This window comes from Scomber scombrus, chromosome 17 (assembly GCF_963691925.1).
Source record: "Scomber scombrus chromosome 17, fScoSco1.1, whole genome shotgun sequence".
Lineage (NCBI taxonomy): Eukaryota > Metazoa > Chordata > Actinopteri > Scombriformes > Scombridae > Scomber > Scomber scombrus.
Window position 1 is genome coordinate 14459536 of NC_084986.1, and position 16250 is coordinate 14475785.

The 16250-nt window shown below is 40.8% G+C and overlaps 1 protein-coding gene across 1 annotated transcript; it reads left to right on the forward strand.

Moving 5' to 3' along the window:
- The first annotated feature begins 4711 nt into the window (after positions 1–4711).
- bmf2 (BCL2 modifying factor 2) lies at positions 4712–15138 on the forward strand. The gene is made up of 4 exons (XM_062437682.1): positions 4712–4810; positions 7558–7800; positions 9130–9347; positions 12608–15138. Exons 2-4 carry the CDS (start codon positions 7581–7583, stop codon positions 12722–12724), a joined length of 555 nt encoding a protein of 184 aa, XP_062293666.1. The 5' UTR covers positions 4712–4810; positions 7558–7580; the 3' UTR covers positions 12725–15138.
- The last annotated feature ends 1112 nt before the right edge of the window (positions 15139–16250 follow it).

Here is a 16250-nt window from a genome sequence, read left to right on the forward strand (position 1 = left end):
TTCAGTCCGATCAAAAACAAATTCTGGAGGGGTTCCTTTGTGGTGTAGAAGTGATCCAACCTTGATCTGACCCAACTACAAGGCGTGTGCTTTGCAAACTGGGTTGCAGATAAATAAAATCAACAGTTGCCAGCAGCTGTAACTGGAGAATTCAACCTTGACTAGCAACAAAGTATGTTGTCTTCTTGATATTTGCATGGATATTTGGGATAATGTCCCTCTTCAGGACCTTATTCTTGTGTTTACATGTATGCTCCCAGCCTCCCGCCCTCAGAAACATCTAACCAATGAGCAGAGTGACTATTCTCATGTGGCTTTTAGTGATTCATTTTGATTCACGTAAGTTTCTTTCTGTGCCAAACCATGGAGAAAATGCAACACATTTGACAACTTATTAACACAAATGACACATGGCATCCAGAATACGTATTTATGTTAATTTTTTAGGTTTGTTTTACAACCTGGTTGCTATTCATGTAGTTGGGACCATTATTCCCATCCACGCTAACTTCAAGTAGAAATTTGGTCAGTTTGGCAATCTTAAACGACAGCAATGTAACAACAATAAACTGTGGCCATACACTGGCGCAAGTACACCAGCATATGGGATCTAACAAGTGACTTGATTGTTGTAAATGATGCTGAGCTGCTGCTGCAGCTGCTGCTCAGCAATCATTAAGTGTTCATTTACTTCAACATTATGCCAACACAGCTGGAAACGTGAAGACAAACTGAAACACACGACAAGATTCATTTCCAAAACCTATTCTGTGTTTTGTATAGGATTACATGTATTTTATGGCATTAAAGTGGTGTCACAATCCACAGAATCCGAGGGAAGTGTTTCCTTCGGGTGGTTATGGGCTTCAAATGTGTTACCTTTGGATGAACTCTGGGAGAGCCGTATTCATTGGCTGAGCCCCTGCTGTACCTGTGGTTAAAATCAAGAGGTGTTGACAGAATAAACAGGAGGAGGAGGGGCGGAGGCGGACAGAGGTTTCCAATAACCTGCAAAAACTTGGCATCTCTGTCACGTAATTTCACAATCAATTTGTGTGAAAAACAGCCTCTTTAAACAGGGATCTGTGTAGATAATTAAATGGGAAGACGATGGAAACCATAAAATTGTGATGCGAAGGTACACGCAGTAAAGGCACAAACAGCGATATAGTTGTTTGGGTGTGGAACGGATTGAAGATTGAAGACAAAGCGTCTGGACGTCAGGCACCATTAGGGAAAAAGCCACAAAGCAAATTGTATCATTATACAGTGAACTTTGAAAAATTTCAACATCTAGAGACTTATCACCTCTGCTGGCAGCATGTAGTCAGAAATAACTCACTATGGAGAATATTTGACTGCCTCGCTGGGGAAAATTGCTCAGATAAAAATGGGCTAGGACACATTGTCTGCCACTGCGCCTGACACATTAGAGGTAGTGGAAGTTTCAGTTTAGATGACAAGTTCTGAGTTCAGCAACAACACAAAGGCTGTTTTCCCTCTTCAAAGGGGTTGAAGCAATGCACTTGAAAGCAAAAGACAGCAAATGACTTAAAACAGTGTATGAGATTGCACAATGCATGACGTTTGTGTTTCTGAATCTCTAGCATTGACAGCACATCATGTTATGTTCCCTGTGAAAACAAGGAGAAAAAAAGCAAGATTTGCAACACAAATGTGGTTAACAGCTCCGCATTTAAAAAGAAAACAAGACTCCTCCAAACCGCAGTTTAACTGATGAAAAACTACTGTACACCCCAGAGTCCGCTGGCAATGAGATAACTGACTATGATTGAAATGCACTATTCTTGGAGCTATTGTTTGGGAACACTAATTAGTTATTGATAAAGGGAACTCGGGGGAGAAAAAAAAAAGCAATGAAATGTTTATGGGCGATTCGATTTTTTTTTTTTCATTTCTTTGTTTTCCAAAAGCAGCACACAGTGGACTAATTAATTTTTGAAATGTTCCACCTATAAAAAGTAGCGTAAAATGCCTGATTACCACATCAAACTGCAACAAAACTGATGCTTTCACTCTCAAATTCCAGTGGGACCTTTCCTCCTTTTTTATTCTTCAAAATGTGCTTTAATGACAAGGTATTTATTAGTAATTATTCTCACAACACAGATGTGTCCTTCACATGATAAAATATCTAAACAGCAGTTGACAACACATAGAATTATATAATGTAGTTTGACTTCAATTCTTTATGTTGCCACTATGAAATACAAAGACCATCTCAGCTTTAATATGCATTGGATCATAGATGCAGCTGAAGAAGCAGTATTGGTTGTATTAGCAATGTGTCAGTAGGTCAAATTTAACATTTTATTCTATATTGTTAATGCAACTTGAATGCTAACACTTCTTAGGCAGTGGAGATTTAATTAATGTAGCTGCAGTCAAGCTGCATCCAGTAGTGAAAGGGGCTTCTGTTGAGCTAAATAATTGAAATGGGGTTTATTTTTGTCCATTCCTATAAATTCAGTCTGCTTGAATGATCATTGATTGACAGCCGATGGGCTTTTTTGAGCTTTAACTCTCCCAAACACACAAGAGAAAGAAAGAGAGAGTGAGCAAAAAAAACAACCACAATCTTCTCTTCCAAAATTTGGGTGGGGTCCTTTCGCTGCCTGACTGGAGTGGAGGGGGGTTGGGAAGCAGCAAGCGGCAGCTTAAACAAGCTAGGCCAAGCAGGGCTTGTTTGCTGACTGTCCTAAAGCTGCCAATAAAAAAAATGTGCACAGGAATTTTGTGAAAAGTTGAGAAATCACACTTCACACGTTAGCAGCTGTACTACAGAGGAGTGGGAGAGTGTGACAACATGACATCCTGTATGTGCTGACCAGTGCTCCACGTAAAAGCAACAGCATCTGCTTTCATCCAGAAATGGTCTCCTGGGAAAAATCTGACTCACACAATGGATCAAATAGTCTCACTCTTCCATCCTGGCTGTTTTGCACTCAGTAACCCCTTTTTACAGATCAGGCTTGATTTCACTGTAGTTTTTTTTCTTCCTCATTGAGTGATGCCATGCGTAGGCGTGCCCCAGCCGTGCAATGAGGGTCACCAGCTAAGGCTGCTGTTTATTCCACTGTCACAGTGCATCCATCAGAGGGGGACACCAAGTTCAACATCGGGTGCCCGCAGGGGCTGAACTGAAAATGGCTTTACGCTTATACATTGTTGTCAAGCCAGGAAGCATTTAAGGACACTGGAATACTGCCATGTTATGTTATGCTATATCATGTTATGGTATGTTATATTATCTTATCTTATATCATGTTATGTTATGTTATATCATGTTATGCTATGTTATATCATGTTATGCTATGTTGTGTTATGTTATCTTATCTTATATCATGTTATGGTATGTTATGTTTATTATATCATGTTATGCAATGTTATGTTATGTTATGTTTAATGGTGGAATCAGTATTCAAAAGTAGTAGTACTATTACTGATATAATAGTAATACACTATGTATACATTAATTTGTAAACAGCACTTTAATGTTGTTTTAATGTGCATATGATTGGTGTGATACATACATCATTTATAAGCATATCGTGGATTGTAAAATCTTAATCTGCCAAGTAACTAGTTAGCATAACTTTCATATAAATAGAGTGAAGTGAAACAAGTACAATATTTGCCTATACAGTGTTGTGGAGTAGAGGTATAAAGTAGCATAACATGGTACCACTCAAGAAAGTAAGTACCTCAAAATTGAACATAAGTGCTACACTTGAATAAGTGCACTTAGTTACATTTAAACAATAGTTATGTTAAGCTTTGTGGGTTTGTTAAGGCTCTTTTTTAGATATGATACTCACAGAGAACACATCATTTCTTGCTATCTAATGGGTCACTAACACGGATGTGACAGTTAAATTAGTGAATCTATTTGTTACCTTGACAGTACCACCACTCATCATCAAAACGACCCCCGCAATTGGGTGGGTGCCATAACTCCATCTATGAGCAGCTGAAAGCAGTCACGTGTCTTATCTGGGTTTGTGTTTTTCCCCCTCCACGTGTCAAGATACACGAAACAGAAGGCGGGACCAAAACAAAGCATCTGATTGGTCCAACTCGTGTCACCAGCTTATGGTCTCGAGGAGGGTTGTTCTCTTAAAGGGCCAGCCCAATATTTTTTTTTCCACCAACAACAAAACAGAATGAGCTCAACATTTTGTGCATTTTAAACCTGAAACACTGTGTATTCTTTTTTACATTTTTATAAGGGATTTAGGCATAAAAACCAAAATGATAAATGATTAATTTGGCAATTAAGAAGCTGTTAATCCACAGTGGTTCAATATAATAAAATGCACTCAAGTAAATACGAACGTAAGGTGGTTTACTTGAGTGTTCTCATTTCATGCCACTTTATACTTCTATCTCACTCAATTCAGATGGAAATATTGTAGTTTTTCTTCACTATATTTATTTCACAGCCTTTTAATCAATGAGAGTATACAAATAATATGATTGCTCCACTTTTAATTCAAATATAAAATCATTTTTAGGCAAAGGCTTCATTTTATACTTGTCACTATGCTGTATTTGCATAACACTGTGTAGCTGACCCCCTCTCCTTATTATCAAGGGGCGGGTCTCAGCAGTCGGGGCGGACCGTTTTGACACAGAAAAAAAACAACCTCACTCCAGTCAGCAAACATCCATGAGCGGCTTTAATGAAAAGAGGGACACAGGTCTCAGCACCGGAGTCCGTACGAAACAAGGAGTAACATTAAGTTTGTCAAGATACCACCGGTCACAACGGAAAGCGCGTTTGCTGGCGGTGAGTTTAACGATCGCTTGTTCGAATAAAACCAAATGTGTCGGCGCCGTCGCGTGCTATCGCTATTCGTGGGGAGTTTGTCAACAAATGTGCGGGCATGCCCGGGCAGAGACGGGATGAGCGGACTCAGCGGGACGTTGTCATACGGCAGAGAGCGTTCATAGACGTGTTCCTGCCCCGTTCTTCATACCGGCGAGGCTTTTTTTCTCCAGTTTTAACGTAGGAAGTGAAGAAAGTGACGAAGTAACGGGTGTATTCCATTAGAACGCTGGTGGATTCTAAACGTCCTGGTATTTAAAGAAGAGCCGTTGGTCTGCAGCTATGTTTTGTGTCGTTAACAGTTACACCGCTAACTTCATTAGCGTTAAACACCAGTCATTGCACCAGTGTAAAATGACTAGTCATGTTTTGTTTTTATATACATTTCATGCACTAGTGACTAATATTTGTTTCGAATATTTGCTTTGTTTGGGGGAAGAGTAGGCAGGCGAAGTGTCAGCGGAGGATATTTCACCGTTATTACACTGTCATAAATGTTAATGAAATTGTGGTCGCTGTCACATAAAGGAGAAACAGCCACAAAATCGAGGCTAAATTTCATTTTTAAGCGAGGAAATAAATGATGCCTTAACTGTGGATGTTATTATTATTAAACTCGATTAGTACCGTCATGTTTCGATGTTTGTGTTGCCAGTTTGTGGATGTTGTCCGACTAGGCGTCTTCACGCACCGATCAGCCCAGGGCATTGTGCTCCTGATACGGATAACGATGCAGCTCATTCCCGGTGCTCCTCCGTAGCCCACATGCGACACTACTTCATTAAAATCTCAGTTAGTCATTTCGGAATTGCAATTGCAGCAATTTTGTACCTCAGTGGTAACTTAGAGCCACACCAACAAAACATTATTCACCAAACCGATACAAAATTTTCAGCTGTATTTGCTCTTGTGCTTTTCCAATGACAGATAAAGCTCTGTGACTTTATTGTAGCATGTCAATTTCATACTGATAGCCATCGGATATGTATTCCTGGTTACATAAAGCCTACATAAAGGTGAAATAGGCGCAGAGCTCACCTTGTGTGCTCCCTCAGCCTGTGCCATGCATGGAGGAGAGCCCGGTGCACAGATGGTACAGCAGAGGGAGCCACTCTCTTGTGCAGCTTTGAGCCTATGACCAGCACTGTGTTGACTGCCAGGCCTCCCTGGTGCCCAGGGCAGTGTGGGTTTCTGTGTGTAATTCTGTTCTGTGTGTCTCCCTGTCTATGTTTGTTTTTTTATGTGTCTGACACTATGGTAATCTTGCCAGTCCTCTGTTAACTGCCAGTGGAAATTCAAGACAGGGTTTGACACACAACACAAGTGCACATTTGATCTCAGTTAAACTTGCTGTATAGTTGCTTGAGTAACATTATTTTATGTACAACTTACTTTGCCTGGAGGAGAAGTTGAATATCAGTTACGCACATTTAATTAATTAATTAATTAACTAATTTATCTCTTAAATGTCCTGGGAACAATTAAGGTCAGAGGCTTTGTGGGTCAATATTGTATTTTTGTTTACTAAAAACAGACAATCAGACAACCAGACAGTGTTTTTCCATTGCTGTTCAAATTTACGGTTCCCTGTGACTCCATATGATATGACATCATGCAAAGGGACACTTTGGGGCCTCCACACTCAGTAAACACAATACCAGTGTATCCAGTTTCAACTTTTGCATTTGCCAGTCAACCCAGCCCATTTGTCTCCACTTACACAACAAAAGGAAAATACTGACAAAAAGATGAAACAGTAGTTCAGATTGTGGCGTGTGGCCAACAAGGAAGAGAGTGTGAGTGTTTGCGTTCAGCAGGCTTAGTTGAGGATGGAGTGAAACTCGTTATCTCCCTCATGAAACGGCTGCTGTGCACAGCACATGACAGTCTAGCCAGAACTTTGGTTTCACTGAGGTTTCACTCACACACCACCTGCTGATGTGTGTGTGTGTGCTGATTGTTTAGACAGGCAGCTCTCCATTGATTGTGTAGTTGAAAGAGAGAGTGGGAATAAGGAGCGTAGGTTTTACTGTTGAGCAGCATAATTGTGCAGTAGGACCCTAATCCCCTGACTGCTCTGCTCTGTGTTCCAGATTAAGGTAACTCTGGGGGGGGGGGGGGGGGGGGGGGGGGTCTCTCGGGTAGATCTTTTGGCACTCAATTACAATTTGGCTCATTATCAGGAACAGCTTGGCAAAATCTGCTGTGGCAGGGTGGCAGATCTGGCGTGGCATTTTTAGCCACCCACTGGGTCCCCCTACACAGGGTGTTCCCATACATTCTGTTGCTACTAATCATTATATTATAAAATGGGACAACCCAATTTAGCTAAATCTGGCTACTTGTATTTTTATTACCTCACTTAACATATGAATTTACATTGGCACATCCAGCTATGCTCCTGACTCAATCCATCTCTGCTTGTTTGTTTTCAGTATTACCTCATACAACATAAGCCTCTTACTAAGCCTTATGGTGACTAATGATTTATTTCCATTTAATGTAGACAGAAACTTTGGTAAAGGGCAGAGTTTCCACGAATAACCGGATGATATTGAGCACACTCAAATAACCTGTGAAGGAAAGATAATAAACACATAGGCATGAATCAAACCCACTCCCACTAATATGTTTTATACTTACACGACCAGAGCACTTTCAAACACTTATTTTAAAGTTTCCATCCCGTGTCTCCTTATCCCCTCCAGGGACTTTACCGCTGAGGCGTCGGATGGATGATGAGGAGGAGGACATGTCACGGCCCATCTCACAGCCCTGGGGAACGCCCTTTAGGGACGTCAAATACGAAGACCGAGCCACGCAGATCGCAGCCGGACAAGCCCTCGCTGGGGTCACTGCTGCCGTGCCCACATCGCAGAGCCACAACAACAACAACAGCATCAACACGCTGCCCTGCAGCTTGCACCGGCAGCCTCGCATACCCTTTCACAGTAAGTGAGAGCGGGATATTTTGAGCCTGCTTACAGTTTTAGAAACTGAGTGTACAGAATTGAATTAAGTCATTCCGTTTATTTGGTGGGATAATCACTGTGAGCTGTCCTTGAACATCCAAATGATAAAAATTGATTTCAGACAGTTTGAGATGAGAGCTACACTCTGGTGTTTTCATCTTTCTTGGTCTGTGAGACAAACTAAATTCCATGTAAAACTATTAAGGCAAAACAGACAGGCCTAGAAATTCATTTTCCTTGTAGCTGGGCGATCCCCCAGTAGTGTAATATGCATACTGAGAATTTAAGAAACATGCTATTCTAAGAAAACAGATTGTTTACAGCTTCTACATATGTTAATCCTCATTACTTAAAACCCAATAAATATGTAATTCAGCTAAATTTGATAAATGATAATCACATTGTAGCCTTTTTTTTCTTTTTGCATTTTGAATTAGCATTTCTTGAAGAGGAAAAAATAAAAACAGACTACAATAATTTCATACATACATAAAGATACATACCCACACTAATACGACCATCAGTTTTAATTCAATAGTGTTTCCCCTTGTCTAATCAAATCAGTGTGACATCACCCTAATTGAATTGAACGAACGTTGAAGTAGGAGGTTGTTTGTTTGTTTGTTGACTCAGTGTCAGTGTGCGAGAGGTACATATTGTTCTGTGTTTTAAGTCATCAATACATAAACACCACTCGTAGTTATTACTCAGTTCATTGTAATCTAACCACTAATGGATGTCATGCTCTTGGCCCAGTGCCATTTCTTCTCCCTAAACAGTCCCAAACGCTCCGTTTTGATAGAGATGTTATGGCCCACGGTGAGGCAGAAAAGCGGGGCATTCTGCACATGATAATATAAAAAAATTGTTTTCCCTCCAAGTGGCATGACTGCAGAAGCGCATGCTCAAGGCAATGAGTAAACTCAGTGACACAGCCCACAGAAAAGCAGCGGTTCACTGAGAACGTTGTTGATTTAATAAGGTGTTTGAGTTTTCCACCTACTAACACTCTTTCTTGTTTGTGGACTCAGTTGTAGTTAAAGTGTGTACCTTCTAATTTGTTCACCCGTGAGAAGATATGATAAAACCTGTTTGAGTGTCAGAAAGCATTACGGCAGCATTGTAAAGTACAGCAAATGCTGTATATTTGTCTAAGCTAGTCATACACAGCTGTGTTTGGGGTAACAGCAAATCAAGATAGCTTGGCTCATTTTAAGATTTAGCTGTTTACTCATCTGACAATAAAAACCTCTCTCAGAATTTGGACAATCAACACGAGTTTTAAGAGGCTTGATATTTTATCTTCAGGCAACGCTGGATTACGCTCACATTTCCCCGCTCAGTTTGAGCCCATGGAGGACCGGGGAGAGAGGCAAATTGAAGAGGAAGAGGAGGAGGGGAGAAGGGAGGAAGATGACAGGATGGCAGAGAGGCCCGAGGAGCAGGCAGGGGTGAGCGTCGAGGCGCAAATTGGCCAAAAACTTCGGGAGATCGGAGACAAGTTCCACCAGGATCACGTTGAACTGGTAAGCCTCAGTCTGTGAAGCGGATTCTTCAATGACATCCTGCTTCAAATGACCAGTTATACAGATTATATGTACATTCAAGCACAAAGTGTGAAAATGTCAACTGTATGAACACACGTGGACCTACATTACCTTAAAGAAGACAGATTTTGGCACCTTTCCTAGAAAGTTCTGCTGCAAGGGACACTGGGTTTATTTTCTTGTGGTGCAGAGTGTAATGCAAACTTCAGACAAAGAGTTTGTGTGTGTGAACTCTTCATGCTTGTCAGCTTTTACCTGATTAGAAGCAAGGTTCACAGCTACCTTGTGCCAGTTTGCAGCTCAGTCTTGGGAAGAAAGGGACGACACATTTTGCCAGCTGGGTTGGCCACAACCCACACAGGATAAAAATAGCCGGAGCAGTGATTCAACCACTTTCTTGGCCACACTGAAGGAAAAATCCTAACTCACTAATAAGGCAGGATTTAGTAATTCCATACATGATATTGAACTAACAGACTGATATCACAACTAGCTGTTAAAAAGACATTTTGATTGATATTGATCCTTAGTTTGGCCTCGTGGTCAAGGTCATCCGCGACATATAAACCACAGAAACAGTTCACGTCAAACTGAGCAGATAGACTCCACTGCCAATGCTGTGTCAGTAGACCTTGTCATTACAGTCAAAGGAATATTAGGGTTAAGTTTCCTGCTCTACAAAGACAGAAGAAAAGAAAACAAATCAGTGAAATCTATTCCTTCCTCTGTCTCTAATTTAACTGTAATTTAAAAGATAAAATCAACTTTCTGTTTGTTTCTCGTGTGCTTTTCCTGAAACTAGACAGTTTTGCATATCAAGTGTTGTGTATACTGAGCAGTCCACATGAAGCACCAAAACTGGGACTTGCCGAGGCTTTAGGGATGATGAAGCGATTAAGAGTGGAGGCTCACTGTTACAGAGCTCCCTGGGGAATAGTTAAGCGTACATTCCCTGTGTAGTTCATGTTCTGTAGCTAATTGTGCATGTCAAGAAATAAAATCAACATGGAAATACGGCAGGGCAACCTTGCAGATGTCTTTAAACGTACGAGATGAAATCCTACAAGGCTGCGCACAGACTTTTTCTGTTCTCCTTCAGCAAGGTTTAGTATCGCAGTGTTTTTGATAACAGGTGAGGGGGGCGACTTGTATCAGTGTTTGCAAAGCAGTTACTGGACTGACTGAGAGTTGACACTAGTCACGTGATCACAAACTTTGTTAATGAGTACAAATACACTGGGAGGGGTATGAAGTTTCTTATCTGCTGCGGTAACTGTTTTGCCATGGGGTCTGTGTGGACAACAAGGTGTGGTTGATTAGTTTTGCAAAACACTCGACTCATTGTTGTGAAGGGAGAAAAGAGAGAGTAGACAAAGAAAAAGAGAAATAAAGAGAAAATGAGACAGAGAGTGAGAAAGAGTGATGCACATGTAAAGAAAGAAGCACATAAAGAGAGCAGGTCTAATCGATGCGACTGTCACGAACAGGACTGAGCAGCATGTCTGTGTCTGGGTAGACTCGGCCGGCTGTTTATATGCTCGTCTAAAAATAGAGTCTGACTCACACACTTATAGACGCAGCCAGTAACATGACGGCTACCCACAATACCTCAGTTGTCCCGCTGACTGTCTCAGTGTGTGTGTGTGTGTGTGCCTCTGTGTATGTGTTTTTGGTTTGCGTGTGTGACTGTGTGACAGAGAGATAAGAGAGAACATTTTCTTTTTTGTCTGTGAGGCGCTCAAGTTGGTTTTATCCTGCAGGATCTGATACTGCTGTTGTAGGAATATTCCAAAGGGAGAATAATGACAAGTGATCCTTTATGATATCCAATCACTTCCCTGCTGCTATTGTTGGGACTTTTTTTTTTTCTTCACTTATGTCTCCAAGCAGAAGTTGCTAGTGTGGGCTAATGTGTGGGTTTTTTGTTTATGTGAAGCAGATTGTATTTGTGGTTTGAGTCTTATCTGTCAGTTTTGACTAGTTCTGGTTCCAACGGGTGCCCATTAAAATGATAATCCTCTCCGACCGTGCACATTGTCAGTTTCCTTAATCGTCAGTGTGCATTAACCTAAAAAGGGCAAAGAAACTACACACCATTCTCCACTACCCACACAAATGAGAGCAGAAAGATGAGCCTCATGTGGAACCAACCAGAATACTGTTTAAATAAGCAATGCACTGTAGAATTAAGGCAATTAAGGACAATTAGGGTTACATTTAGCGGTGCTGGTTCAATTCAGTTCAGTCTGCTAGTTCTGCATCAAATAGCCTGTGGCGGACTCTGATTGCTATGCTGGTAAAGACCTTGATGGAGAGAGCAGGGAACGAGATTGTAACAAGAATGCTTATGCAACAGGCTGCAACATCTGAGCGCTGGCTGTTGCCAGTGGGAGCTATTCAAGATCGGAGATGGGGGGGGGGGTTGCAAAGGAGATTGCAGGGTGCAGCAGGAACCCCTTTATCTGTCTGTAATCCACGGGTTCTGCACACCTTAGTAGACAATGACAGAACTGGGAGAAAAGGAGGGAGCAGTCCTAGTTTCCTTTGCTTTGTTTTTAAAATTATTCAGCTGACTTCGCTATTAACAAGAGAGCTATGATGAAACACGCAACACGTTCCCTGAAAGCGTTTCACTTTGAGGTTCTTGTTTAGAAGTCAACAGTGCAGCTTTGATAAGAGGAATTGTCTCAAGACTCAGGGAAGCAGACTGAGTGATGTCACTGAGATGAGTGGCAGCTCCTTCAGGTTTAAAAATGTCCTGATATTCAGTTGTCTGCCTGTAGAGCTCTTTACATCCATCCTCCCAGACTCAGTCCCTAAACAATAACATTGCACCTGATACATTCAGCAGACATATCAGGCAGGACCTGCGTGCAACAGACTTGTTTGCTAGACACAAGCTAATGTTGTGGAAACATCCAGCCCCCTCAGTCATATGGTTTGGCTCACAGGGTTTACCACAGTTCACAAGGCTTTACCTCAAAAACCCATTGTGATGAAATCGGAGAATGCAAATATACACGGTCGCCCATAAAGTTGGAATAAAATATTTTTTACTTCTTCTCATGAAATGATTGTGACAATGTGATTTATTCTTGATAGATAAAGTGTATATATTCTCAAAATTCTATTGATCAATCTCATTGCACCTGGTCAAAGGTGATTACTCATGTGTATGAATAAAAAAATAAAAAGAGGAATGTGTCTGAAAATAAAATTAATATTTTGTCTCCTTGCAGTTCATGAGGCACCAGAGACTAAACCTGCCTGCCTGGATGCGCCTTACGATGGCCCTGTTTGGCTTTCTGTTTCCAAGACAGGCTGCCATCCCCCGCCTGAGAGGAGAGCAGAGATGAAGGGACGTCCTGCTGGTCCTTGCCTCAGCCCTTGTCCTCCTCTCCCTCATATAGACAAGGGACCAGACTTTCAGAGATGGCACTGTAAGATGAAACACGGGTTTGGATTCTGTTTTCTAATTGAATATGAAGATGCGATGAAGAAAAACACTGGTCACCGCTGGACGGAGACAGAAACAATTTTTCCTTTTTTTTCTTCTTTTTTTTCCTTTTTTTGTCCGCCTCTCCAAGAAGAAGCCATTGTGTTGAAGAGATATTTTCGAAATATTTGTAAGATTGCCTATTTTGTACAGTAGACTGCTCTTTGTATTTGGTATTTCAAGTCTTGAAGGACCTCCATCAGTCCAGGGAATGCCTTATTCTCTCCTGCCACAGTACTACTCTTTTGCATCAAGGAAATCATAAGAAAGAGATTTAAGATCAGGCGACGTTTTTCGGCGACAAACTGTGGATATGGACATTTATGTGCTGAAGTTACTGACTTAAATCATTGAGGATTCGAGGCACATTTCTAATTTATTCTCAGAAAAACAATAAGCCCTGTACTTACCCTTCACTGTTCCACACTGGCTAATTTAATAATGGTTGTCACGACATTGTGGCAGTGTTGCACACCTGTGCTGCAGAGACATTACATCAACCTGTGTCTTTTTACTGGCGTCTGCCATCTGCATCTCCACCTCCAGCACTCATTTAGTTAGAAGTGGCCTAGTAACAACACTGTGTAGATTCCGATCTTGTTGATTTAAAGGATAAATGCATGCATACTTTTAGATGTACCGCAGATATTTTAGTCAAGTGACTTCAAGACACGACATCGTAATTGTGATTGCTCTTTCAATTCATGATCATGTGTTTGTTGGAGTGTGTTTACTGTTTCCAAAATCTGCTGTAATTTTGAAACCAAATAAGCACAATCAAAGTCAAACAGGTCTCACTTGTGGGATTACAATCAGGGAACTGGAAACAATCAGACAGCTGAAAATATTTGGAGTGTCACTTTTTAAAGATTTTCAGAAATTTGACAATCACAAATTTGCCCTTTGCTGCATTGTGGGTCGCCTGTGGGAGAGATGAAATTAGGGTTAGCAATATACAAGCCAGTAGAAGGAATAACAATCTTACGGATCAGTTGCATTTGCAGTCAAACTTACATCTGTTGAAGGACATTTCCCAAAACATGGTTTTGTTCTTAATGAAATACACATCTTAACAAATATTTCTACCACTTTGTTACAGACACACATAAAGTTAAAGTTACAGAGATGCATTTTTATTTTATTTCACTCCAGGTGTATCTAAATGTATGAAATATCTCAACTCAACCTCTCATACAAGTGCTTTCTTTCACCAAATGGCCAGTGCTTCACTGACAACTTAGTAAGAACAGCTTTTGTACAGTTCAGACACCGTTTTTATCAACACGGACACATCGGAGCAGATATTTTATACACCCTCACGTGACAACTGCCACGTGTGTTCAGAAATTTGCAACAACACAGCCACTGTCAATCTTTAGTGAGTGAGAATAAGAATTTCTCAGTACATGTATTATTTCAGTCTGTTGTAGATTCATGAACTTTTGATGCCACTGATGGGTTTTATTCATAAACATGTTGGTTATGTGATGGTTTTTATTGCTGCCTTTGTTGACGGAGTGAGGACTCCATGTAGGACTTCATTCATGCTGTCAGTCTTTGATTGACATATTAGACAACGCTGAAAAGGCAAAAATGTTTCATTAGACTGTTTCCATTTTCCAAAGCATCTTTTACTCATCATCGACGTGGAAGTGTGTTCCCGATTGTCAGGTGGGTTTTTGGGTTTTTTTTCTTTACATGAGTCTCGGAACCAAATGTTTGTTTCCTGCAAACACTCAACGCTGAGCCAATTCAGATTATTGTGACACACTCACTGGTCTTCAGTCCAAAGCCTCTCACTCTCTTTCACCCAACATCATGTTTAACTACTCCCTGCCCTTGCTGAGAACAAGTTTAATTTTGTTTGGTTTCTTTGAGATAATTTATTCTAATTTATTTTTGTGTATATTTGCTCAGTGCTACTGTATAGATTGTTATCTCAGTGTGTGCAGTCCTTTTTCTTCTCATTGTTGATGTGCATTCAGTTGTGTGTTTGATGCCTGTGTGTGGGGAGGTTGGACTAAAGCCATGTGCCTCGTGCATACTTGCACGGTGTGAGTCTTTATGAATCACATGAACAACAGACAATCAAATGTACAAAATGTGCCTTGTGAGTAACAGACCTGCCACATCATCATCAACACTTGGCATAATTACCCAAAGTCACTGGTAACAGCTTTTGTTTCAATTGGGCTCTGTGAGATCAACAGATACAATAGTGTCGGCACAAACAGTACAGCGTGTTCGTTGTGCCTTGAGACAAAAAAAAAGAAATCCAGTTTGATTCCTCACATCAGCTCACGAGGCACAGGCTCAACCTTTGACATCTCTCAACACCGAACGGCGAGTTTCACCACGCAGAACCTTTTTAAAATCAGAAACGACTGTTTGCAATCAATGTGCACTGTAAAAAACAATTTTTTTACCTGTATACTGTATTTTGCGCCTGTCTGTTTCTACTCCTGTGCTGAACTTCCCCTCTTTGTAAGATCTGTAATATGCTGGATCGGCCTGGATAGTCTGGGTTTTTGTGCTTTATTATCTACAACAATATTTACATTTGAGAGAGGCATGAGCTACCATGGTGCCCAGTATTATTTGTATGTGATGCGGGTTGAACGGCCATACAGTCGGACTGGGGTTGATCTGAGCCCCTTGTCATTACCAACCACTGCTGCATCCATGACTCAAGTGAAACATTTGTTATACGTTCAACCTTCAGTGTCTTTAATATCAAATTTCTTCGATTTTTGAACACCCAAGAAAGAATGCATCTTTACTGTCAAGTGCTGTGATTTGGTGTTTTTTATACATTAGACATCAATTTGACAGCTATTGTTGCTATCTATATGAAAAATTTTAAGAAAAAATGTCCATACCTTTTTGTAAGAAGATGAAGAAAGAACTACAACAACAAAACCTTTTTGCTTTTTCTATGATTGCTTTTTTTCAATGTGGTGGCATTTTTCACTTTTGGATATTGCCAAGTCTGCCGTCACTCTCAGTTCAAGGGCTTTTTTCAATATATGTAAATGGAGTAAAAATGCATGTCCAACATTCCTGGAAAAAAAATCTGTATCTTAAGGGTTTGAATGTAATTTAATGGAGTGAAAACCACAATATTTCTGTTAATACATGAACTGAACAGTGGAACTTATTTCAGACTCCTGAGCTGCAGGACGTTTGTATGTTCTTCACATTGCTTTCTTTACGTTCAGAGTGGTCTCAAGGATTTCACATTCATGTGTCCTATGAAGTGAGACCCAGTCCAGATGTAGCAGTTTTCATTCAAGCATTGGCTGTGTCATTTTTGGGACTGCTCTGTGTCTACTGCACACTTTCAAACAGCGCAGGACATGGAGGGAACGGAGGACGGGGGATGTTTG